This window comes from Thalia democratica, chromosome 8 (genome assembly GCF_965202585.1).
Source record: "Thalia democratica chromosome 8, ktThaDemo2.hap1.1, whole genome shotgun sequence".
NCBI lineage: Eukaryota > Metazoa > Chordata > Thaliacea > Salpida > Salpidae > Thalia > Thalia democratica.
Window position 1 is genome coordinate 6798963 of NC_139172.1, and position 25154 is coordinate 6824116.

Consider the following 25154-nt stretch of genomic DNA (forward strand, 5'->3'; position numbering starts at 1 on the left):
GTTAGTATATAATTGAAAATAATGAATAGAAGTTGGAATCGCGACCACCGCTTGTCAAATAATGTAAGCTACTTGAAATATTTTTTATTTTTTTGTTTTACAAAAATATTACAAACTGCATATGTTTTAAGATACTTAAGATTGATTTTTAAAATGTTTTACCATTTTTACTGTTCTTTAGAAACAGGGATTGACAAACTTTGTTCACAAAACACTAACTAGAACCCATAGTGTTTTTATTGAACTAAAAACAAACTTTTTAAAAACATTTTAAAAATGTTTTTGTTTTACTGACATAAAATGAGGCTCTATATTTAGAGAAAAAGTTTTGTTTGTTTATTACAGGGTTGCCACACACTCGGAATAACTCATGTTATTTTGAAATTTTTAAAATCTTAGGATAACTCAAGGATTTTAAGATATTGTGGTTTTTCTTAAACTCAAGCTGATTCAAGATAGTTTTTTTTTATATATAAATTTTGTATAGTTTTAGAATTTCTTTAAAATCTCATGACAGGTTGTATTATAGATCTTGTATGAGATTTTTTTGATCAAGTTTCTATTTTTTGTTACTCTATATAGTCAATTTTTTTAAAGCACTTAAAGGCATAGGGGGGTAAACACCCTTTTTTGGTTTTTGATCTTATTTTGTATAGTTTTTATTAAGCTACAAGATGCATTTTACAGATTTTAAAAATTCAGAATAATTTTTGAAATATAGCGGGTCAAAGTTGGAGGCAACAATAGGATCCTTATGGGAGGCAAAAACTAAAACGGCAAAAATAAACTATTTCACTAAAAATCTATCTTCTCCTACCTTTTTTGAGATAACTACCTCAAATTTTCAGGAAATGTTTCTTGATATATTTAGAAAATTCTGTCGGAACAAAATTTTAAAAAGTCAAAAAATTAAAACTTGTATAAAAAATAAACAAAAAAAAACAGTTTTTTTTAGTTTTTTTATTATAAAATTTTTATTTTTTATACAAATTTATTTAGTTTTTTTTGTCCTTCTAGCTGGCTCTTTACTACTCTTAGACATTTCATTATAGTTTTTGTTTTAAGTCTGAAATAAATTTTTATCCTAATTTAAACAGTTTAGATATAGAAATGTTTAACTATTTGTTATAATGTTTTAAAAAGTATTATATTCTTTGGTATACAAAATTAAATACTGTGTTTACATTAAATTATGCTCAACTTCTTTATTAATGTCAATTGATAAATGGTCATAGGGGATTCCAACATTTTTTTTTACAAAAATTAACTTTTGCTTTTATATGAAAGCTTTAAGTAGAAACTACAAGCCAGTTTTTATAGAAATCAAAAACGTCATTTAACTTTTGAGATATTTAATTTTTTTGTAAAAATTTTTTGCAAATTTTTTGAGGTCATTTTTTTTAGAAATTTTAAAATTTACTAAAAACCTATCTCATCCTTCATTTTTTAAGCAATCTTCTTCAAATTTTCAGCAAACGTTCCTTATAATAAAAAAAAAAAAAAACGTTACTTTATAATTTTAGTAATCAAAAAAATAAAAATTTTATTACAAAAATTTAAAAAATTGTTTTTTTTTTCATTAAAAAAAATTTTACAATTTTTTTTTCAATTCCAAAGTTATGTGTTTTTGTTATTGTATAAAGATTAGACTGTGAAAGTTTGAAGAAGATTCCTTGAAAAATCTAGGAGGAGATAAATTTAAAATGAAATAGTCTTTTTTTGCTGTTTTAGTTTTCCCTTCCCATAGAGAACCTATTATGTGGCCTGACTTTGACTGGAAATATCTCAAAAAATATTTCAAATTTTTTAAAACGATAAAAAGCATCTTGAAGCTAAGAAAAAACTCTATAAAATCAGATCACCTTGTAAAAAACATGGTTTACCCCCTTATGGCCTTATACTTTATATATTAAATCTTCAAAAGCAGCATTTCCCAGTAGTTAAGTAAATATCAAGTATATAAGCATACTTATATACATATCTCTACAGATTTTCTTTCTATTGTTTAAAACAAAAATGAACATGAGGCATAAGTAGTTTACAATAGATGCAAAATACTTTTGTAATAATTTAAAAACTATGTTATTACTAAAGTTAATTTAAATGACTGCAGCCCACAAATAACTATTTTCTACAAAGAAGCAAGTTTCTATGAAGTTGGCCAAGTATTTATAAAATTTACCATTCAGTGCTTAAAAGTAATTTATTGTTTATGTTTGCGTAATACATTTAATGTTTAAAATACAGTCTCATTCTACAAAGGGCTGATGATCTAAGTAGTACTATCAAAAATTAATGTCAACTTGAGTTTAAGTACACCTACATTTAAAGAAAAAAAATTGCTTTTCTCTTATTTGATTATCAACTTTTAAATAAAATTACATATTTTATGTGTTTGTGATACTGTAAGTTAAAAGTATTAAAAAAGATTTATTGTAAAGTATTTATTTACCGTTAAAAGGTACCATGATAAAAAGTAAAAGTAAGGGTACTTAGATTAATAAGTATTTGCAGTAAGTAATGACCCACTAGCATAGCAATTAAACTGGCCAGTAGTTGGGGTACCTAAAAGGTTAGTAGATGTATGTAAAAACAACTATACAGTACAAAATCAAAAGAGAGCAAATGTAGACATGAAAACAAAAAGAACCATCTTAATTCTATTTTCATTGTTTCTTTTTTTTCTACAAATTGCTTCTTTAAGTTGCAATCATCAGAAATTTTAAATTTCTTCAATGTGACATTAAGATGTCTCAGTTTTCAAAGTTTTAGTCAATTGGTATTATGGTTGCCAAAAACAAACTGCTTATACACAGGGTTGATATAAAGTCAGCAATATTTAGGAAAAACAAAAAAAAAGACAAAAATCAGGAATAAAATATAAACGGTTTTCCAAACAAAAGTCAGATAATTTAATATAAACATGATCTTAATAAGAAGTTAATCATCACTAAAAACTGCCTTTTCCTAATGTTTTTTCTGAATAGTTGCACAATTCATCTTTTTTTTAGGGTCTAATTGAATTTAAGAAAAAATAAATAAACGATGGTTTAAAAATCTACAAGTTTATTGCATACAAGTTCAAATTGATTTTGGACAACAGTCCTTCATCAGTGAACTTCAAATTAGCAGAACTTAAATTTTAATTTTGAGTTCTGCTAGTTTGAAGTTCACTGATGAAGGACTGTTGTCCGAAATCGATTTGAACTTGTATGCAATAAACTTGTAGATTTTTAAACCATCGTTTATTTATTTTTTTGTAACTATTGATGCAGGAAAAAAAATCACAAGTAAAAACAATTGACTGTGTCCTGGACTGATTTGAGAATTATTTATAAATCTTGTCTGAATTTAAGAATAAATTAAAGTTTTTCAAGTATTTGGTTGTGTACTTTTAAATCGGTTTCAATTAAGAATTTGATTGAAAAAACTCTGAAATCATTTTCAGCTTGATCTGTGGCAACTCTGCTATACAGATTTTAATTTATTCACAACCCAGTGCTGGCTGGTTGGTTGTAAGTCCACTACACCTTTGTTTTTTTTTTGTTCATCTAGTTATGAAGATATTAAAGAGTTATTGTAATTGAAAGTTTGTTAACAAGTGATAGGTTACATATTTTGGTGCCTAAACACAGGAACAATAAATATAAAAAATTATGATTAGTTAAAAGCTAACAACAAATTTGCACATAGTTAAGATATAAGTCTGAAGCATAACTAAAGCAACAATTATGTTAAAATTAGTCTCTGCTTTTGACACAATACTTGAGCTAAAATACACAAAGCTTCTAACATTTTCTGTGTAATAATCTTTATTTTGCTGGAATCTTTATTTCTTGGTTTTGAATTTTAGGAATTAGTAAAGATGAAATCTAAGCATGATTATAAAATGTTACTGTATAGTTTCTGCAGGACTTAGATAAATTATAAGTAGAGTAAAATTAGAAAGTACCAGATCTTTTAATTTATCTTTATGTGGCTTTTCAGTGTGCATGGTTTCACTCAGGTCTTCTATAGAGTTTGACTCATACATTCGGTGCGAAAAGCTTCTTTAAACAGCATAAAAAACAAAAAGTTTAAACTTGAGATATGTTTGTTTCCTGAGCTGATGAAAGCTGTCTTTATTACACATACAACACTAAGAATAAGAAAATTTAAGTCCTTCTAAAAGTTTTATTAGTGCATATTTTTTTGAGTAAATCTGAAGTATTACATTTTTTTTTACAAGTTATGTTGATTGAGATTGTTTTAAAACTTTAAATATGATGAGGTTAAGTTGATCTATTTAGTTCTAAAATGTACTTTTCATGTAATATGTAAAATGTTATATTTAGATCTAGTTTTCAAGTTTCATTTAGTTTTAGAATTTAACCAAGTTCCTGTTTTGGTGACACCTATGTAATCCGTATAATAAAATGTTTTGAAACAACTTAAACTTTTTTTTAAATGACAAAAAAGAATAAAAAAGCGAATTGTCTAAAGTTTATTGCCTACTTATAAGTGTATACAAACAATTCCCTTAGCTTAAGGCTTGTTTTTTAAGTTAAACTAATTTCTTTAAAAGTTACGCTACATAAATATTTATTTTATGTTTGAATTTTTCAAACTTTTTAATAATTAACTTAATTTTGCTATCTTAAGTTTAAATCAAAAATTAATACTGCTATCTAAAATGCATGCTTTTAAAACTGCTCCTATACTTATGCATAACTATATAAAAAAAATATTATAACTGATTCTTACATATAATTACTGTACAAGTAGTAATTTGACTGAAATATGTACTAACAGTGGGATCCTGCTTCCGTTTATGATCATGAACTTCACGATGACGATGAGGAAGAAGAATTTTATGAAGATGATAATTTTGATGTGTTGCCTAAGGAAAGGTTTCCTTTTTTTTTGTCTATATATAAACAATTTTATGTTTGTAATAGGTATGATAGAAAAAGTTGACAAGTTTTAATTATAGTTAAAGTGTGTCAAAATGACGTGTGGTGTTTGTTAGTATCTATTGTAGCTGTTTTATACAGATCAAGGTTTTCCAATGGGAGCATTAATTTACCTCTATTTTAAGTCTGTTTTAGTATTTCTGTGGCCATTAACTAGTAGAGGGGTAAAATGGAGAATTTTTGAAATTTTTGTTAGCCATAAAGTTTTTCCTTTTTATTTTTCTGTATTATTTACTTTTAGCTTTATTATCAACATTATACCCTGAGGTAAGACTTAAACCAGGGTTTGCCAAAGTTGGCAATATTAGGGAGAAATTACTGGTAAGGGGGCAAAAGAGTAAGTTGGTGATAAAATGTTAAAGTTCAAATAGTTAACTTAACATTAGTTCTTAGTTTTTATACTTTTAAGTATTTATTGTATATTAAATTTCTGCTTAAGTTTGTACGTAAAATAGCATCAAACAATCTTTTATATAGTTAGAGTTTTTGACAATAATTTAACTATTGAATAATAAACTTGAAAAAGAGTTATTATTTAATTGCTTAATATAAGTTGATCTTCTTTATTTCTGAATAATTATACATTATTAAACCAAATTTAAACATTACATCATAAAAACTGTATACAGTTATGTTGCTAATTTTCCACATGACTCAAACTTTTTCTTTGAATAAAAAATCAATTTGTGATAGCTGGTACCACGGAAGACTAGAAAGGAGATTAGCAGAGGAACGGCTTTCATGCATGAGGCCAGGATCCTACCTGATTAGGATCAGCGAGAGGAAAACTGGATCTTACGTTCTCAGCTTCAACAGCTCTGAGAGCGGACTGACTCATTTCAGGTTGATCTAATGATTAGAATTGATCTTTCTCTATTTAGTTTTAGCTTTAAAAAAACAAGTTATCAATTTTACAACTATAAAACTAATAAACAATTTGTTTTGTATTTAAATGTTAAATTTGTTTTTTAGTTAATAAATTTCAAATTAATTTATTTACTAATTTCTCTAAAATGGAATAAAGTATGGTATAATCTTATACTTGATTATATGCAGTATATCATTTGTTATGATTTAATATTCGTTTGTTTTTTCTCTGAATATCTAAAACATAGATTTTAAAAATAAAGCATTTTAAATTTTAGTTTTTACAGTCTTTTGATAAAAGTTAGTATATGTTACTTAGTTTACATTTAAAACAAAATAAAACTGTTAACGTACATTTTAAGTTTAATATACAAAAATATTTAGAAGCAAAGTATTTTTTTTCATTTGCATAGTGTTCAAAAACAGTAGATTATAAAGTTATTAGTTAAATTATTATATTTAGAGTAATTTCAATCTGTGGAGACTTCTACATAGGCGGAAGGCAGTTTGAAAGTTTAGAAGAACTTGTTTATTATTATTCCTACAAAGCTTGTCTGCTAGAAGTATGTTTTTGTTTACACTAAATCCATGTATATTGAAAGTTATTTTAAAATATTACTTTAATTTATGTCTAGTGTTTGTCAATAGTTTATTTTATAAACTTTAAAGATTGTCTATAATTTACTCCATACTTAATGAACATTGAACACACTCTGTAAAAAACTTATTTAAAGATAAGAGCAAGTAATATATAATAAAACATAATTAGTTAGTTTTATACAAAATTTCAAATTGATAATCTTAAGGGCATGGGTTTCCAACATTTTTTTAAATTAAAAAATAACAATTGCTCTTGTATGAAAGCTTAAAATATAAACTAAAAGCTAGTTTTTATACACTTAAAAAGAATAATTAATTTTTCAGATACAAAAGTTTTTTGTTTAAAGTTTCCAATACAAACTAATGGACCAGAATTTTTTTATCACCAATTTTCTCAGAAATTTAAAATTTACTTAAAATATATTTTATCCTTCATTTTTCTAGCTAGTGACCTTAAATTTTCCGAAAATATTTCTATTAAATTTTAATAGTCAATGTTGCGACTATAAAAATATTAAAAAATAAAAATTTAAGGTCAAACAAAAAAAAATTGGTGATTTTTTTTAATTAAAATCTTTATATTTTTAATTTCGAAAATTTCTTCATCAAATTGATTTAGGTATTAGTAATGGTACCGTGAAAATTTTAAAAAGTTTTAGTTAAAAAATAATTGAGAAAATATATTTTTAGTGAATTTTTTTTCGCGCTTTCTGTAAGGAACCTATTGAGTTCACTAATTTATTTAGCTTATATCTCAAAAAATAATTTTAAATTTTTTAAGCGTTTAAAAATTTCTGGTAGCTCAGATTAAACTCTACAAAATAAGATCAACTTAAAAAAATCAAGGTGGACCCGCCTGTGACCTTAATTTAAATAATCTACAACATAATACATTATATACATAAACAGTTTTTTAAACATTGTTACAGGATGAAGTATTGAAATATCCAGTGGCACCACCTGAACCAGTGGATGACAGGAGGCGAGTTACTGCTGTGTTGCCGTACACCAAAGTTCCCGATGCCGACAATGACGAACTCAGGTCGGTTTGATGTAAAAGTTTCTGCAAAACAATTGTTGTTATATTATTACAAAAAATCTTCAAGGTGTTGTGTGGATATTGTTTTGAAATCGTATTCTATAGATAAGAAATAAACAAGCTTTACTACTTATTACAATTAAAACAGTTTTGAACGAGACGATATATTCATAGTTCACGAAGATTTGAGTCAAGACTGGATGTGGTGTACTTCATTGAGGACCAACGAACAAGGAATTGTTTTTAAAGGTTTCAAATATTTTTAAAAAACCTTTGTTGTATAAGTTGTTGTTTATTTGCTTATTACATAATTATTACATATTTTTCTTAAACATTTTATACTATATTTGTATCAAATAAACATTAGTCATAATTAAGCTTGACTGGTTTGTTTTTTACAAAATAGAAACACGAAAAGTAAATTATACAATAAATTCTATTATTTAAAAACCATGGTTTTATTATTTTTAGGATCACTGACAAACTAATAAATTATTTAGCCAATAAACAAGGTCTTAAACAAATACTTTAAATAAAGTTTGTAAATATTAATTAATTATTTTAGTATAAACACATAGTAATTAAAATAAGTTTTCAAGAAAGTCAATTTATATATTTTGAAAAAGCATAAGTAGACTTATCAGTGTTTTAAACTTATTTCCGACCAAATAAGAATGTGACCTACTAAACTATTAGTTAAAACATTCAAAATATCTATATACACAGGGCTTGTGAAAGAAGTAGATGAAAACGAGGACATACACACTGGTAAGGAGTGGTTTCATAACAGCATCACTAAAGATGAAGCGCTCAATTTACTTACTGCTGGTTTGTATCAACTAAAATCTTGCTTAAATATAGTTAACTTAAGTGCGGTTTACTTATGAATTTATAATACAAATGACATAAAATTTTATCAGTTACTCTTAAAAGTTTTTTTAACTAGTTGTTCATATTATAGTTTAAATAAATTAGCAAGTTTTTAACATTGTTGAAAAAGGTTTTAAAAGTATGTTAAAGTTAAACATATCAAAAATCTATGTAATGTTTCTTTTAGCTCTGCTTACCATACTATTAAAATATTTAATTTTTATGTGTAAGTATATAAGGTTATCTGATTTTAAAAGTATGCTACTATACTGCTTTCTATGTAAAATTCAACGAAACTACTAAAAAGAAATTAACTTAGTTACAAAACTAGCTCGTACTTTTAGTAAGTTTTAACATCATTGTTCGAAAATTTTTCATTAAAAAATAAATACTCAACAACGTAACCCATTCAGTTCGAATTGACGGTAGCTTTCTGGTGAGGAAGTCGGATTCGACACCTGGTGATTACGTTTTGTACTTCTACAATGACGAGCAGGTACAGAGGTTCAAAATAAACACCGTTCATCAGCACAGCTACATTATGGGTGGCAGAAGCTATGAAAGGTATTTCAAATTAACTTTCATCAAAGTTTTGTTTATACTTTACAAAATAGAATTCGTTAGACCATTCCAAATAGTAAAGTTTTAAATTTAATTAAAAGTTTTTTATATAGTTTTTTAATATCAAAAATATTAGCTTAAAGAAAAAAGTAAAGCTTAAGTATATTTTAATAAAAAATCAATGATGTTTAATTATTTTAATATTTGCAGTATTGACGAGATAGTGGCCAGATACAGAAACGAGCAGATTGTGGCGGAAAAGTACCTGACTCAGGCGGTAGTCAAGACGACGGACGTTTCCGCGCAACGGCAAGTGGACATCTACGAGACGGTCGTCAACCAAGCGCAGACATCGGCTTCCAGGGCGGCCATTCTGAACCAGAAAGGAGTGGTCAAGAAGGGACATCTGCTGAAAAAAGGTTTGTAGCTCTTTTTTTATGTATTTCAAGCATTTTTTAAAATATTTTACAGCATTTTAGACAATTCGGATTTGTTTTTTTAATTCACAAAGTATTGTTTAGATATTTATATAACAATTGTTTTTATGTACCAAGCTAAGTTTAATTTATTTAAATTAATATTACCATATTTCCATGTAAAACAAGCTTAAAACTTTAATTAACTTATTAAGGTATGGGCAAGAGAGGTAAAGATACGAAGAAGTGGAAGAGCCTGTTCTTTGCACTGAACGAGAACAAGCAGCATCTGTACTTCTTCGAACATGAGAAAAAGACCAGGCCGAAAGGAATGATTGATCTCAGCTACGGAGCTGTATATCCCGTTCATGAGAGCTATTTCGGCAGGTTTGAAATAAATTTATTGTTATTTGTTAATTTTTCATACAATTTTTTGATTATTTGAAATTTGTAAACAAAATTTATGTTTGTACTTCCCTTAAGTTAATAATGTTTTACAATTGGATATTTTATTCTACTTGACTATGTATGCAGATAAATATATCTAGCAGTGAATAGATTTTTAATTTTAGACGAAATATAATTTTGGTGTTACTTTATTAAAACTTAAATTCAGAACACAAAAACGGTTTTTACATTAAAAAAGTTAATGAAATTTAAACTTTATGTTATTGGTTTGAAATTTCTGTAATTATATTTTGATAACAAATCTTTTATACATAACACAATACAGTTATAACAGTAGTTTTTAATACTACCCTTTTATGATATTTTATGCGTTATTTGTGTTAATTTATACCCTTTTATGATTGTCCTTGAAACTTTAAAGAGGTAATTGTAATTATTCATAAACATAATTAAGTTAATTTTATAAAATTATGGTAGTAGAGGGAATCAGATACTTTAAATGAGTAACTATAGCTGCTTACCTAGTAAAAAGTTAAAAAGACATTTTACTATAATATAGAACTTTAAAATAAGTAAAACTATTTTATGAATTTTAAATTTTTTTCAAATATAAATGGCTATAAAAGTCATTTAGTTTAAGATTTTTTAGGTAGCAATTTTCAAATAATTAGTTGTATCACAATATTAATGCTATATTAGTATAACCAAAAAACCTAATATCAAATAAATATTTATACAGACCAAACTGCTTTCAAATAGTAATTCGAGCATTGAGGGAAGAAACTTGCTGGTTCTTTTGCGCTGACACTGCTGAAATATCACAAGTTCGTTGCATAATATAGTAATAAATCATTATGAGTTTTTATTGTTTAATATTAGTAACGAAAAGTCAATTTGTGAAAGTTTGTTAGAAAATATAAAAATCAAAAACAGTTCTGTGACGAAACCCTACTAACAGATCTGTTTCCAAAAAACAGAATTGTTATAGTTTATTTTCTTTAGAGCTAGAACAAATAAACTACGATTTGAATATAACTTGCCAAACGACTTTTCTTTTTGTTTTATTTTCTTTTAATTTGTAACCAAGGTTGCCATATTTTAAAGGTTTTAATTTTGAAAACATAAATCCATTTTAGATGTTTTTTGTAATCTATTTGTTATACTAATACTGATTTATAATTTCATATTGGAAAATTCTCAGAGTTTGTGCAGTTTTTTGGCTAAATAGATTTAAATTGCCGTTATCAGTCTCAGTTTGATAGTATTTAATAAGAAGCTGGTTAAATATACTAATGAAGGTAATTTAACTGTTATCTCTTTATGTTAATTTTTTTTTATTAGAATAGTTATATTTGTTGTATAATGTTTTATAAAGTGTGTGTTACATTTGAATTATGTTTAACAGATAATTATGCAAAAAAAAAAACTAATTTAAACTTTAGTATTGACAATGACAAGTTTTAGTATTAAAAACAAGAGTTCAGCATAATTGAGTTATCTAAAGTATTATTTTTGTATTGCTCAAAAATAGTTACAAAGTTTTATATTAAAATTTATTATAAGTAACAAAACTTTTGATGTTGCCTTCTTTTTGTATGGATTTTGTTTTTATAAATTCCAGTGACAATTTAATACAGCCTTTTCGGATCTGTGTTTTTTTTTTGTAACTTAGGAAAAAAAAAAATTTAATTACTTTTACTTTGTTTAAAATCTATAATAGTTCGACTTATTTTTAAACATTTTAAATTTTAATGGTTTTAGCTGCTTAAGAATACTCTGAGTTTATTTTATGTCTTTACTTGTTTTGAAAGTATTTTTTTACTTATTATGACAGATAACTTAATTATTTAATAAACTATTTGATTTTTTTTTACTTAAAACGTTAATTTTAATAGGATTGGATGGAAATTTTAAGAGCAAATTGTGCAAAGCCAAACAGGCAGCCTCTTCCGAAAACAAACAGCGCCAGACAGGTTAATATACATTATTTTTAACAAAAAAAATCATATTTACTTGTTTTTAGAACTGAAAATGAACTTGTTAGATAACTTCCACTATATTAAAAAAGTTAACTCTATACAAAATTATAAGTTTTGTTTAATTTTTTCTAGCCATATAAGTTTATTTTTTAACAATAATGTTTTCAGTAACTAGAAACAACAGTTTTTTAGTTAAAAAAATTCTCTTAATTATATATTCATGTAAACTATTTTATTCGACGTATTTAAAAAGTTCATATGTTTTTAAAAAAAGATATATTAATAAGTTTTTATTAAAACTACATTAGATGTAGAACAAATAAATGTTAGTCCTGCAAAACTAAAAAAAATTAAATCTTTTAATTTTATTAAATATGTAAAAAAGACGTAAATATTATTATGTTTTATCATAAACTACAACTTTATATGACCGTGTTGCTTTTTTAATGTCATATATTTCACCCAAAAGGTGTCTTCAGTTATAAGTTATCTGTTTCTAATTTCAGTTATCTCTAACAAATCGTGAATAGATAAAAAATCTCTCTATAATATCTTAAATTAAAAATAGTAACTTTTATACAAAAATAAAGGTGAGAAACTTGCAAGTGACGGTGCAGGAGGCGAGCAAGCTGCCTTCAACCAGCAAAAACATCAGCTCGTTCTGCACAGTGATGCTCAACCAGGTACATGTGGGAAGGACCAAACTGGAACATGGGAGCAGGCCTCTGTGGGGACAGCAGTTCATATTCGAGTATGATATTTGTTCACTAGAATAAATGTGCAAACGTTTTTTGATAATTAGTAACTTCAAAACAAATGTTTTTCATTTAAGTATTAGTAAACAGGACCTTAAAAGCTAGATATGTGCAAATAAAGCAATTTTTAAAAACAAATAGTTTCAAATGAGTTCTCAATATGTTTTCTTACTTAATAGTCGGGATTATTTGTAAGTAATTTTACAAAAAGTTGGTGTGACCCGTAATTTGCAAAAAGGTGTGAAAGACTTTTTTGAATACCTTATGCTATTCTTGATTTATTACAGCGATGTGCCACCAGATGTGGACTCATTGACGATTTCAATTCACAACGCGAACATGAAGAAGAAAAACTCAGCAATAGGTCACGTGACCATCCACTTCAGCAAACTTGCGTCCAACAAGTCCATCGACGAGTGGTCAGTTTGAAATAAATATATTTTAGATATATGAAAAATATTGATATATTAAAACAATGATAAGCTATAACAGTTTTTTCTGGTTACTGTGGGTCAAATAATTATATGAAAACTATATAAATATAAAGTAATTTTGTTTTGTCGTTTTATAGAGATTTTATAACATAAGTTAAATGCAAATCTTTAGTATTTAGTCTAAATATATAAAGTCGCTCAGAACAACTGAAGTATGCTGTTTTTCAGGAATGGTGTTGTAAATTTTATTTTACAAATTTTTGAAAAACAGACGTTCTTTTTATAGATATATATGTACACCAAGTATATAGTTAATTGAAACACAAACGTTTAGATAACATAATGAAACTGTTGCACGCAGGTACACTATAACAGCAAGCACGACTTCTACTGGAAGCCTGAGAATCAGAACGAGGTACTGCAATCAACTAATAATGCCCGTGCATGAATATGACATTATGAAACAAGTAACTGCTATTAACTCTTACTAACATATTGCACTTACAACTAGTATGCAAGTTTTAGTGTACTAACTAAATTTTTAACTTTTAACCTTAACGTAAATAAATACAAATTCGACTTATGATAATTTTATCCACTATCTTTAGCTAATTCTATTGAACTTTAGTAGTTCAACTTAATTATAAAAGAAAATTAGATTATTTACTATCCTCACTTTTTTTAGAATGTCTAAAAAAAGTTAATTGAGCTTAAAATTAATTTTATTAACCGTTTTTAGAAACTAACATTCTAAATTTAACATCTAAATGAAATAATATAATATAATCATTACATCACAACAGCTGATAACGGAAGACTTGCGGATAATCGAGCACTTGTCGGATATTTGCGGTCAGGACAGAACACCTTTAGCAGCTTGCCTACTTAAAATATTCAGACATGAGGGAAAAGTTTGTTTATTTTAATATGTTAGGTGACTTAATATTAAAAAAAAACATATATAGTTTAATTTTATGTTTAGATTAATTATAAAAGCAGATTTATGTTTGTATCAAAAACTATAAGTTTAATAAATTTTAATAAATTTTTTAACTTATATATTCATTTTTGCTTCAAATTTTCAAGATGTAGAGAAGCGATGCCAGTTTTAATTTGATATTTTTTATACGAAAATATACACAACAGGAGATGGATCTGATGGTGATGCTGAACGAGCGCGAGATAGCGGACACGTTGATAGATGACGCGGGAACGTTGTTCAGGAGAACCTCCCTCGCGTCAACCGTGATGGAGCAGTACATGAGATCCACTTGCTCCACCTTCGTCTCACTCGCCCTCGGTGAGAGCATCAAGCACATCGTCGATCAGCAGCAATCGTGCGAGGTTAAATAAATTTATATTATGAAGAATTAAAAACTGAACCATTTTGAACTGAATTTGACAATTTTATAGTAATTTCTCAAGTTAACTTATATTAATAAAACTATAGTTAAGACAAACTGCTGTCTACTATTAATCTATTATATATCTATTAATAGACAAAAATTTTTACTACAAAAAATTTACTTAATGTATTAAAACTTTATATGTTTTTAAGTACTTTGTAATTTATATACTAGAATTAATTAAATAATCAAGACTAGGTAAGTTTATTAGGCTTCAAATTAAATGAAATGTGGGTAAAATGTGATTAAATTTTTCAACATGTAAAAATCAGTTAAAAGTTTACTTAACTTAATTACAAAACTTAATACATGTAATGCTACATTAACTAAAATAATAACACTGGATAAATAAGTTATATAGTACATTAATATTACCGGTAGTTGAGAGGTTATGTTGTATAGTTGTTAAATTTCTAAGAAATAATTAAGTAAATAAAAATTACCGAATTAAAGCTAGTAATCAGTTTACACAGAAAACGATTAAACTTCTGTTAAGTTTAAGATAATTTGATTTTTAGCAAAAACTTTAAATTTGGTTTTTGAAATTCACTGATTAGTGATAAATCGTGATTTATTTAATTTATATAATGTAGTAAACAGTCGTAATGACAGTTGAATCCGGCGAAATGTGAGGTGAACGTGACGAACAGGATGTTGGAGGGAAATCTGAACAGGCTGCTCTCGCACCTCACCTTCACACTCCGCTCCATCATCGACACCTGCGACATATTTCCCAAGCAGCTCATCAAAATATTCGCTCATTTACAGCGCTGCGTCGCCGTCAAGTGGCCCAACGACAGGCAGATATCAACGCGCGTTGTCAGGTTTGTGATATTACATAAAATAAAAGTAAGAAAGATTGAAACTACTTTGATGCATTGATTATCTATTAAAAAACTTTGATCATGATTTTTAAGATTGTTTTTAAACCTTAGTTGTTTTTCTATCTAAAACGTTTAAATTTTAATCAACCAAACTAATAACACATAATATTATGTTTTTAAAGGTTCAAAAATTGTTAAATTAGTGTATTTTTATATTTATATAGACTTTATTAGTATTTAATTTGTTTAAACTTAAAAAATTTACCATTGACACGATCACATTAATTATTTATTTGTATTTATTTACAAATATATTTAGTAATAATTAAACACCTTCAAAATATATAATAAATACCTGCGATAATTTATCAAAATATAAACACAATTTTCAGTGGATTCTTGTTTCTGCGATTGTTGTGTCCAGCGATAATAAGTCCGAAAAGTTTCAATTTGGTATCGGATCCACCATCTCCAATGTCCGCCAGAACGTTGCTACTCGTCGCTAAATCGTTACAGGTTAGTTGATATTTTCAAATAGTTTATTAGAAGCATTTACGTGAAAGTTGTAAATTTTAAATGGTCTGATACAGGGAATCCTGTTTCACAAATTCTTTTTATATAAGTTGAGATCCGCTATTAATCAAAACACATACTTTTAAGATTAATAAAAATTTACACCTACAAATATAGTTTGAAGTATCAATTTTTATTAAAGGAAAACGTTCTTATTTCTTTGTTATTAATTAAACAGTATCTCATAAGCAAATTACACATTTAACTTGTACTTTTATATCATAATTGAATAAAAAAACTGATCACTAATTAAATACCGCCCCTCTTGTGCCAATTTAAACGTATTGCCCCCTAAACAGCTAAATCGCCCACTGCTTTAGATGCTGTTTTGTTTTTAATGTAAATCTAACTTATCAGCTTTTTTAATTTTTAAGATCATTTTTATATACAAATAGTTTTTTGAAAAATGAATAGAACTTCAGGGTTAATTCTATTAACCTATTTTTAAATACAATTGACTAATCATTAAGTAGTGTTAAATTATTTTTGCAGAACTTAGCTAATTTGGTTGAATTTGGCGGTAAAGAAGGATTTATGAGCGTTCTAAACCAATTTATTGTGGAAAATAGATTAAATATTATCAATTTAATAAAATCACTTGCAGATGATAATGTACATGTGAGTACTAATTTTTATATTTATTCAATTTGGTTCTAAATCTATATAGTGCAGATGAAGTAAAAAAAATGATATTTAGTTTATATTAACTTATTTATTATATCAGTAATTATAAAAAATATTTAAGATAATTTTTTGGTTAAAAGATAGTGTTTAAATTTCTTTTATTTTTTTTAATCAGTGGCAACAGGTGTTCTGAAACATATTTGCATTGCGGCGATACGATCATCGCCACAAATAAGCTTGTTTTGAAAACCAGGATTTTCATTTAAAAAAAACTTTACATCTACTGGTTCTAAAGTTTTAAATTATCGCGCTTAAATTATTAACAGTTGATTTATGACAATCTAAGTGTAAGAAAGAAAAGCAGTTACAATAGCTAAACTTTCAAAGCTCTAACCATTACAGTTATAGCAACTCTGTACTGAAGACAGTTTTAACTTCTTTTGACATCTTTACAAATAAAACTATATAAAGTTACCAATCATTTAATTTTTATACTGAAGGTTGGTGTGAATCGTCAGTGCGTGCTGATGAAGAATGCGGACATCAGCGCCGATTTGGCTGCATTCTTCATACTGTGCAAAGAGCATCAGGAAAAACTGCAGCTCATCAGCATTGAGAGGGTTGGTTTTATCATGTTAAATGCTTTTGTAAATTCAAAACAGTATAATTCAAGCTTAAAGATTTTTACGGTTTTTAAACAAAGATGATGTATAGCAGCGTTTTAAATTGTAGTATGAATAAGTCTTTAGTTGAAAATTCTTTTATTAAAATGCAGTTTGATTTTTCTAACAAAAATAATAAAAATCAGACTTACATGAAGAAACTACTGGGCGTATTGCAATTACTAGATAACAAGGTGGCCAAATACCGAATGGAATTAAGACTGGAATTTCTTTGAACATCTATTTATTCCGGCTAAAAAGTGTTTTTTTAGTTTATTTTATTCTTAAAAAAAAACCTCCATTAATTTTGATACATTTCGTATTACATAAAAATAATTAACTTAATAAAAGTTCATTTACACGATAAGTTTTTTTCTTACATATTTTTTAATACTGATTGTGAAATTGTGTGTATTTGTCGATTATTTTCTGTTGCTTTAAACCAAACTCAAGTTTTATTCTCATCATATTGCTTCGATAATTAACTACTTGTAAGTATTTTGTTTGACCTCATTTATAATCATGTCAAAATGCTTTAAAAATTCAAATCGTCCCATTTTAGCTGTAACTTTTCAATAGTTTTAAATTTGTTGTTGTTTTATCATAATACCCAATATGATTTATTATTTATTAAAAAACGTTTATTTGATCTAATACGGCTAAATGTTGTTAAAACTTTACTTGCCTATTTTTTTTGAATTGTCTTTAGTGCTGCTATTTTAATTTTATGTGTTGTAGTATTTATTACATTTTTTAAAGAGCTTTTTATTGCTTTATACATTCGTACTGCACAATTGTTTTAACTGTCAATTTTGTTGATCATTATCCTGTAAACTTATAAATAAAACAATAGTTGTTTTAGATTGTGTACTTAATTTGTTGATATTTTCTCAGCACTAACTATATGGTTAATGTGTGTTATTTAATGTTTATAAGTTGAAAAACAGTTCAATAAATCTTTTTAGTTTTAGTTAAAAACTAAAATTCATATTACGAAAATTGCTGATACAAATGTGTAGTTTAATTATAAAAGAAAAAATGTTTTATATTCACATTATGTTGTGATTGAATTTCTGTTATATCCACGTTTATTTAACATTTACAATACACAAAAATATAGCATAGTCAAAAAAAAAAGGCTGTAATTTTTTACTTAAAATTAATCACATAATCTTAATTATTTGTAACAATTGATAAAAAATAAATATCAACATACTACAAGATGATGGTGTTTTAAAAATTATAGACAAAATTTCGAGAATATTTTTTCTTATTCTAAACAGTTTTATATCTATCAGATAAACTAACTTCACTTGTTTTGTTACCTCGAAAATAAACAAAAGTAAGCTTCATAAACTAAACAAATTTTGTACTGAATATTTTACTCTAGCAAGCAAGTTTTGTAAAGAAATTAAATAAGAATTGTTGGTAAAATTTTTAATACTAACATGAAAAGTAGAATGCAGTAAGTGAATTTAAACACAGTTAAAACATATTAACTAATGTAGGTGAAACATGATGTACGTAAAATGCATTCAATACATCTTGCACATTAAATGCTTATGCTTGTACGTTTGACAAAATATTTTAATGAGGTAAGTGTCTATATTTTATTTTAAGTTTTGCAGAAATAGAATACTTCTGTTAAAAAGATAGTAATCTAAACTTAAGTTTTCTTTTACATGTTAATTTTGTCATTAAAAATGCTACTTGTAATGGTTAAACTTTAAGACTCAAAAGCTTATAAAAAACAAACAAAAAAACCAAACCGGAAATCAAACCCGGGTCGCTAGAACAAATTTTATACGTCCTACTTATTTAAAACCAAAGTTGAAAAGAAAAATATTTTAGTTGTACTCATTAAGTGAATTACCTGTTTTGTTATTTTCTTATTTTAATTTATAACTGATATCTAATTTTAATCACCAAACATTTAAAGCTTGATTAGCTAAAAGTCCTTCATATAGACTTTTGTTATAAACACTTCTAAAATTGTTCTCTGTCAAACGTTTTTAAAGTGGAAGTTTAACAAACCTTGGATGTATTTTTTATTCCTCCTTTTCATATCTGCCTCTTGTGATCCTGCAAATTTATACATTCAACTAATTTTGTCACCTTTCTAATTAAATTCAAGTGATGTTGTAAAAAAAATTAATTTACAAATATGTCAGTAGAGTTACCTATGCACACTGTGTCCACAGCAAAAGTGCGCAACTAAACGAGAGAGCGTGAATAAATGTAAAGTAGCAGGGACGTAGCTTGGTACGTTTCTGCAAATCTACAGAAACGTATACTTATGTGCGAAAAAAACTTGCCTTTATTTCGGCTTGAAAAGAAGCATTCATTAATACATAGTATGAACTCCTGAGAGATAATTTTGACATATATGTACTCTTTAGCATTTTTAGTGTCTAGAAATTAAACGAATTAAATACGTCCAAATTGTAATTTCGCACGTTAAAGCTTTAATTTGTCAAAAAGCTGCATTCCAAGTTTGATTCTAATGGAAGCTGTAGCTACAAAAATCTATATCATACAATTTTATGTTAAAAATTTTTTTGCATAACTTGTTCTTACTATTGACTACGTTAAATGTTTGATTTTGAAAACAATACAAATGTTTTTCAACTAAATTGTGATTTTTTCATACTTATTTCAATGAATGTTTTCTGGGTTTACACAAGTGGCAACACATAAAGAGTCATAGGGGGTGTGGAGCAAAATAAATTCCTTTGTCTACACTTATCACTGTACTTCAAAATTCCATTTTTGATGTATTAACATAACTGCATATTTTCAGAATTAGATTCAATAACATTAGAGGTAGTTTAAATTGCTGTGTCCCCGCTAGGACGTTATCACGCGTTATTTCAGATGTTTTAATTTTTGCAGATTCGTAACTTTTTTGAGCTAGCTACGTCCCTGATAAGTAGTAAACATATCTACTATATTTCTGTTTTCTTTTAAGGCATTTGATTAGATAAAAAACGGAATATTTCCCACTTTTTTGTTTGCAAAAATAATTTTCATTGAAATTGTATACATATAAGATCAATTTTTAATAAAACTTGTTTATGCGTATACAATTATTTTTTTTCTACTTTATTCCTTGCCCACTTAAGACTAAACTTGCCTTGAATGGTATCACAGAAAGATCTATTTTAGAGAAATAAGACTTTTGTAGTGTGTATGCATGTTTTCATTTGATATCATTTCCCATTTTGATAAAAAAAAATAAGCTGGTTTTTCAGATAATTATTTATTATGTTGTGAACTTCCATTTTTGTTAGTCAATCATGTTCTTTCAAATAGTATTGTTAACTATTAAAATTTAAAGTACACTGAGGCACAATTAAAAAGTTTGTCTAGCCGTCAAGGAACATTTTTTTTTAATCTAAATAAGTTAGCATTAAAAATATATTGTTAACTCAACATATACAAAACATTTACAAAATAAAAAATTTTAAAATAACTAAATTTGTATTTTTTAAGAATTGTTAATTGCGGATCTAAACGAGAAAATTACTTCGAGTGAATAATTAAAAAAAGTGAAAATTACTTTGAGTGAATAGATTTCTTGTAAAAAAAACAACAATGTAACTTTAGCGATCATAAAAAGATTAAAATTTTTTTTATAAATGTGGCACGTTATACTTTATTTTTATTTAATCTTATAAAAAACAAAGTTGCAGCTTTAAACTTAAAAAACATATGAATAATTTTTTTTTCCTTAAAAATAGTATAAATTTAAGTAATAAAAATACATACTTCACTAAAAAGATGACGCCTTCTGTTTTATAAAACAACTTGTAGAAAGTTTATAACGAAAAGCAGGTTTTTATGATATTTAAACCAAGTTTTATCAATTACTTATTTCAGGATGAAGTTTTTGATTGCTAAGAAAATACAATTTAAATATTTTAATATATATGTATATTATAAAACAAAAAAATACTTTAGATAAAGATGTTTAATTTTTCTAGTTATTTTTTTTATTTTAAGTTAAAATCATAAATGTTGTGAAATAGATATGTTTGAATTTAAATATTTTTTACAATATTCACTAAAGTAATAAGTTATATAGCTGTTAAACTTTTATTGCGTATATTGATTTGGTACATTTTACAAGTTTACAGTTTAATTGAGTTGTTTATTATTATAAATATTAGTTATTTTATTTTAGTAACAACAATAAATTATACAACAATTTGTTTTTTAATTGGTCATAGCAACAAATCTGAAATTGTCGTAAACTATCTTACTTTTGAGAAATGTGCCAACTTAGCTATAAATTTAATGTAACAACACTTTTTTAACTTGAAAAAATTAGTTAGTATGATTCTTGTTTTGAGGCAAGTAAAATTGTTATGTGTTAATAGAGAAATACTACTCAATTTTACAAGAAGTCAACTGCCAAAAATTTTTCGACACGAGCAACCTTCAAATAATAAAAAATTGAGATAATAAAACAGTTTTTAAGCTACAAAAATATATCGTTAAAACTCTGCTTTTTTTTTGAAGGTTGCTCGTGTCGTAAAATTTTCGGTAGTTGACTTCTTGTAAAGTTGAGTAGTATTTCTCTTTTAACACACAACAACTTTACTTACCTAAACTATCAAACAATAACCACACTGTTTAATTTTTTCAACTTAAAAAAATTGTTTTGTGACTATATTGTTACAATCTTGCTTACTGTTTTAATTCAAAAACTTACCTCAAATTCAAAACTTCTAAGTATAGAATACAATACATATTTTTTAATCTTTACTTAAATGCCACTTTAACAATATTTTAAATTTAAGTTTTATATCTTTAATCTGTATAGAAAGGGTTTTGACTTATACTAATTCTAAAATTATTATTTTTATAATCTGTTTACTTGTTTTATGAACTTTAACGGTTATTTTCAATGTTATAAAGCAAACTCCACTTTTCATTTTTTGAGGGCTTTAATTTTAATATCTTTTTACGAAATAAAAATTAAACTTTTCTTTTTTGTAATTATTATCCTAAAGGTAATAATACCGGAATGATACAATTTTTACGGAACTCTCTTCGTTTAAAACCAAAAATTATTTTTTACTTTCGTTATTATTTTTTTAAAAAACATTTACGTATTGAATTTTTTGCCGAAGATTTTTACAAATATGTTACATAAAAAGCAGCCTAATAGCGTACAACTAAAGACATATTTTTTTTTTGATAAAACGGTTTAATAACTTTTATATTATTTCAGCAAAATTATTTTATAAACCAGTGAGTTTTATACTTTTCTAGAATCTTTTTTTTTATTTATAACGTTTCTGTATAAAAACTTAAAAATTATGTCAAATTTTTTCAGTTATATAAAACTCTCCAAATTTTTAAAATATGACAAGAAAAGTTTGTTTTGATTGTGAGACAAAACTATTTTTGTTTACTAATAATACTTTTTTTTCATAAATCTTACTTTAAATAAACACTTTACGTGTTTGAATAATTTGTAAATTTACAAAGTGGAAATTGAAACTGATAAAATCAGCTTTGTATCTCGTATTACTTTTAAATGCTGTATATAATTTAAAAAAAATGAAAAAGACTGAATATTCTTAAAAGAACTCTTTGATAAAAATCTTCAATACAAAAGTGTTATATTCTGTTTTAAAAAAAACCATCGACAAATTTTGCAAATAAATACTGAGTTGTAAAACTTTAGGTATTGAAAAATACTCCCATATCATTTTTGAAGACCAATTTTGATTTTTTATAAAAGATAAAATATTTGATCGAGTGTTTGACGTATGCTTACTAAACTTTAATTTTGAAACGTTCTTATCCTTTCACTTCGTGCTACTTAAAGTTAGCTATAAGCGGGTAAAATAGAAAAATGAGCTATTGTAAACTAGGCTTGCCAGATTGTCGTAAAAAAGAACTCTTAATTCTTAACAACCAGTGGCGTAGCGTGGGGAGGGACGCTGGCGCATGCGTGCCACCCAAAAAAAAAAAGAAGTAAAAAAAATGTATATCTTTATTCTTTATATTTATTTTTTTCTGATTAATTTGCCGTTTTTCAACTAAGTTTTTCTAGTATTTGAAAAGTAAAACGAAATTTCGAATACCAATTAGTGACAAGTTAGGGAAATTACCCAGTATACTGATTCGGTGCGTAATTTCAAATGTGCACCAATGTTGATGCAAAACTCCATAAGGAAAACTTTTATAACTTCATTAACTTCATAAGAATTTACACTCAAACAGTACGCAACCAGTTAGTGCACCGCAGTAGTATAACCTTATGTGAGAATTTTCTACAAGCACAAATGCTAACATTTTGTTAGCAAACCATAAAGCTAAACCTGTTATATAGTGATAATGATTCAAGAATAAAACAAATAGTAGTAAAAATAGCAATTAATAACTGCTAATAAAATAAAAATAAATTGATAATAAGAACAAAAAATAATAACAACATAATTTGAACGATAAATAAGAAAAAACAAAAAATAAATAAAATAAATAATAAATAAACAGTTCATACTGTGATTGCAGTTTTAATCTCACTGTACAAAAAGTATTCTTTAAATTACCCTAAACTTAAATTTTTTATTAAAAGTAGTTTTTTTTTTATTAAAATAACAAACAAATCAAATTTTGCTAATCTATCAGCCATAAAGTTTAAAAATTAATGAATTTTTGTAGCAAGTTATTTTAAAATTTCTTCAGTCACATCATGAATAATATTATAGCAACTTGTAAAACAGATTTTTTACAATCAATGTTTAGTCTTAAAGACTTAATTGATTAATTTTAAATTAAAATTTATTTAATTTTAAATCAAGTTTAAATGGTATTTAAAAAAAATTCTTTCTACCCACTGTTTGTAGTATTTAAAAAATGCTATTCCCTAAAGATCATAGAAAAACTGATTTCAAGATAAGTGAAAAGCTATATTTCTCGTGAGTTTTTGTGACACATGATATTTTTAAACTAACTTAGGACAGTTATTTTGACTCAAAGAGTGGCAAGGCAATCCTGGTATCTTCAAAGTTGGTTGTTTTTTGAAAATTTGTTTTATAATACTAAATAAAAAGTAAAATATGTTTTTATTAATTTTTAGATTATTATTTAAAAAAAATATGCAAAGTAGTATTGTATGGAATGTTGCAAGTCTAGCAATATGTCAGATAGGAAAATTATCTGAAGTTCAAAAACTTGAATTGAAAAATAGCAGACCAACACCAAATATTGCTATTACTCAAGACTGCAGTTCAAAAAGTATGAAATTTTAATTTTTGTTTATATTTCAGATTTTCTTCATTTGTTAAGATATATTTTTACAGTTTTATATTGTAATATAGCCAACAATGTAGAAGTTAAAACAAAAAAAAAACTAGCTCTTTAGATTTTTTCTACAAAAAAAATAAAAGTTTAAAACTTTTAACTTTAATACTGAAATTTTAACATTTTTATATAAAAGATAGAGATAGTATACTTAAAGCTGCAACAAACTAAAAGTATGAGTTATTTTGAGTTTAATACAGTTCTTCGTTGTTGATATAAAATAGATATTGAACATTATTTAGAAATTGCCCAGAGAAAAATGTTTGAGGTATCAATTGTTATACTTGGTTGACTATTTATTTGTAGTTTAAGGGCATAGGGGGTTGGAGGGGGGTAAGCCATATTTTTTAGAAGTTGATCTTATTTTAAAGATTTTTTTAAGCTTTAAGGTGCTTTTTGTTGTTTTAAAAAACTCGAATTAATTTTTGACATATGATCAGTCAAAGTCGGGCCGCATAATAGGTTCCCTATGGGAAAGGAAAACTAAAACAGCGAAAAAAGGCTAATTTGTTTGAAATCTATCTCCTCCTACATTTTTCAAGCAATCTTATTCAAACTTTAATAGTTTAATCTTTATACAATAACAAAAAATATTACTTAAGAATATAAAAATTTGTAGTAAAATATTTTTTTTTGAGAAAAAAAAAAGACTTTTTCTTGAATTTTTTTAATAAATTTTTTATTTATTATAATTATCTAAAATCATAAGTAACGTTTTTTTTTGTAGTTTAAGAAACATTTTCTAAAATTTTAAGAAGATTGCTTGAAAAATGAAGTAGGAGATAGTTTTTTAGTAATTTTATAAATTTACGAGAAAAGTGACCCCGAAAAATTTGCGGCCCAAAAGTTTTAATTTAGGGTATT

General features: G+C 25.8%; 1 protein-coding gene across 1 annotated transcript; it reads left to right on the plus strand.

Moving 5' to 3' along the window:
• Window positions 1-17679, plus strand: LOC145841862 (ras GTPase-activating protein 1-like). Its single transcript, XM_082949149.1, has 22 exons — window positions 1-63; window positions 4792-4889; window positions 5646-5795; window positions 6283-6382; window positions 7349-7461; window positions 7607-7707; window positions 8185-8286; window positions 8742-8892; window positions 9100-9308; window positions 9521-9692; window positions 10453-10537; window positions 11609-11686; window positions 12283-12443; window positions 12735-12866; window positions 13243-13348; window positions 13685-13792; window positions 14028-14225; window positions 14900-15111; window positions 15504-15627; window positions 16177-16302; window positions 16809-16928; window positions 17117-17679. Exons 1-22 carry the CDS (start codon window positions 22-24, stop codon window positions 17204-17206), a joined length of 2778 nt encoding a protein of 925 aa, XP_082805275.1. The 5' UTR covers window positions 1-21; the 3' UTR covers window positions 17207-17679.
• The last annotated feature ends 7475 nt before the right edge of the window (window positions 17680-25154 follow it).

Excerpts from the sequence above, each read along its gene's own strand:
- LOC145841862 (XM_082949149.1), top strand. The coding sequence starts at position 22 with ATGAATAGAAGTTGGAATCGCGACCACCGCTTGTCAAATAAT. Across the intron at positions 4,890-5,645 it reads GATGTGTTGCCTAAGGAAAG|CTGGTACCACGGAAGACTAG; the intron begins GTTTCCTTTTTT and ends AATTTGTGATAG. Across the intron at positions 8,893-9,099 it reads GGTGGCAGAAGCTATGAAAG|TATTGACGAGATAGTGGCCA; the intron begins GTATTTCAAATT and ends TAATATTTGCAG.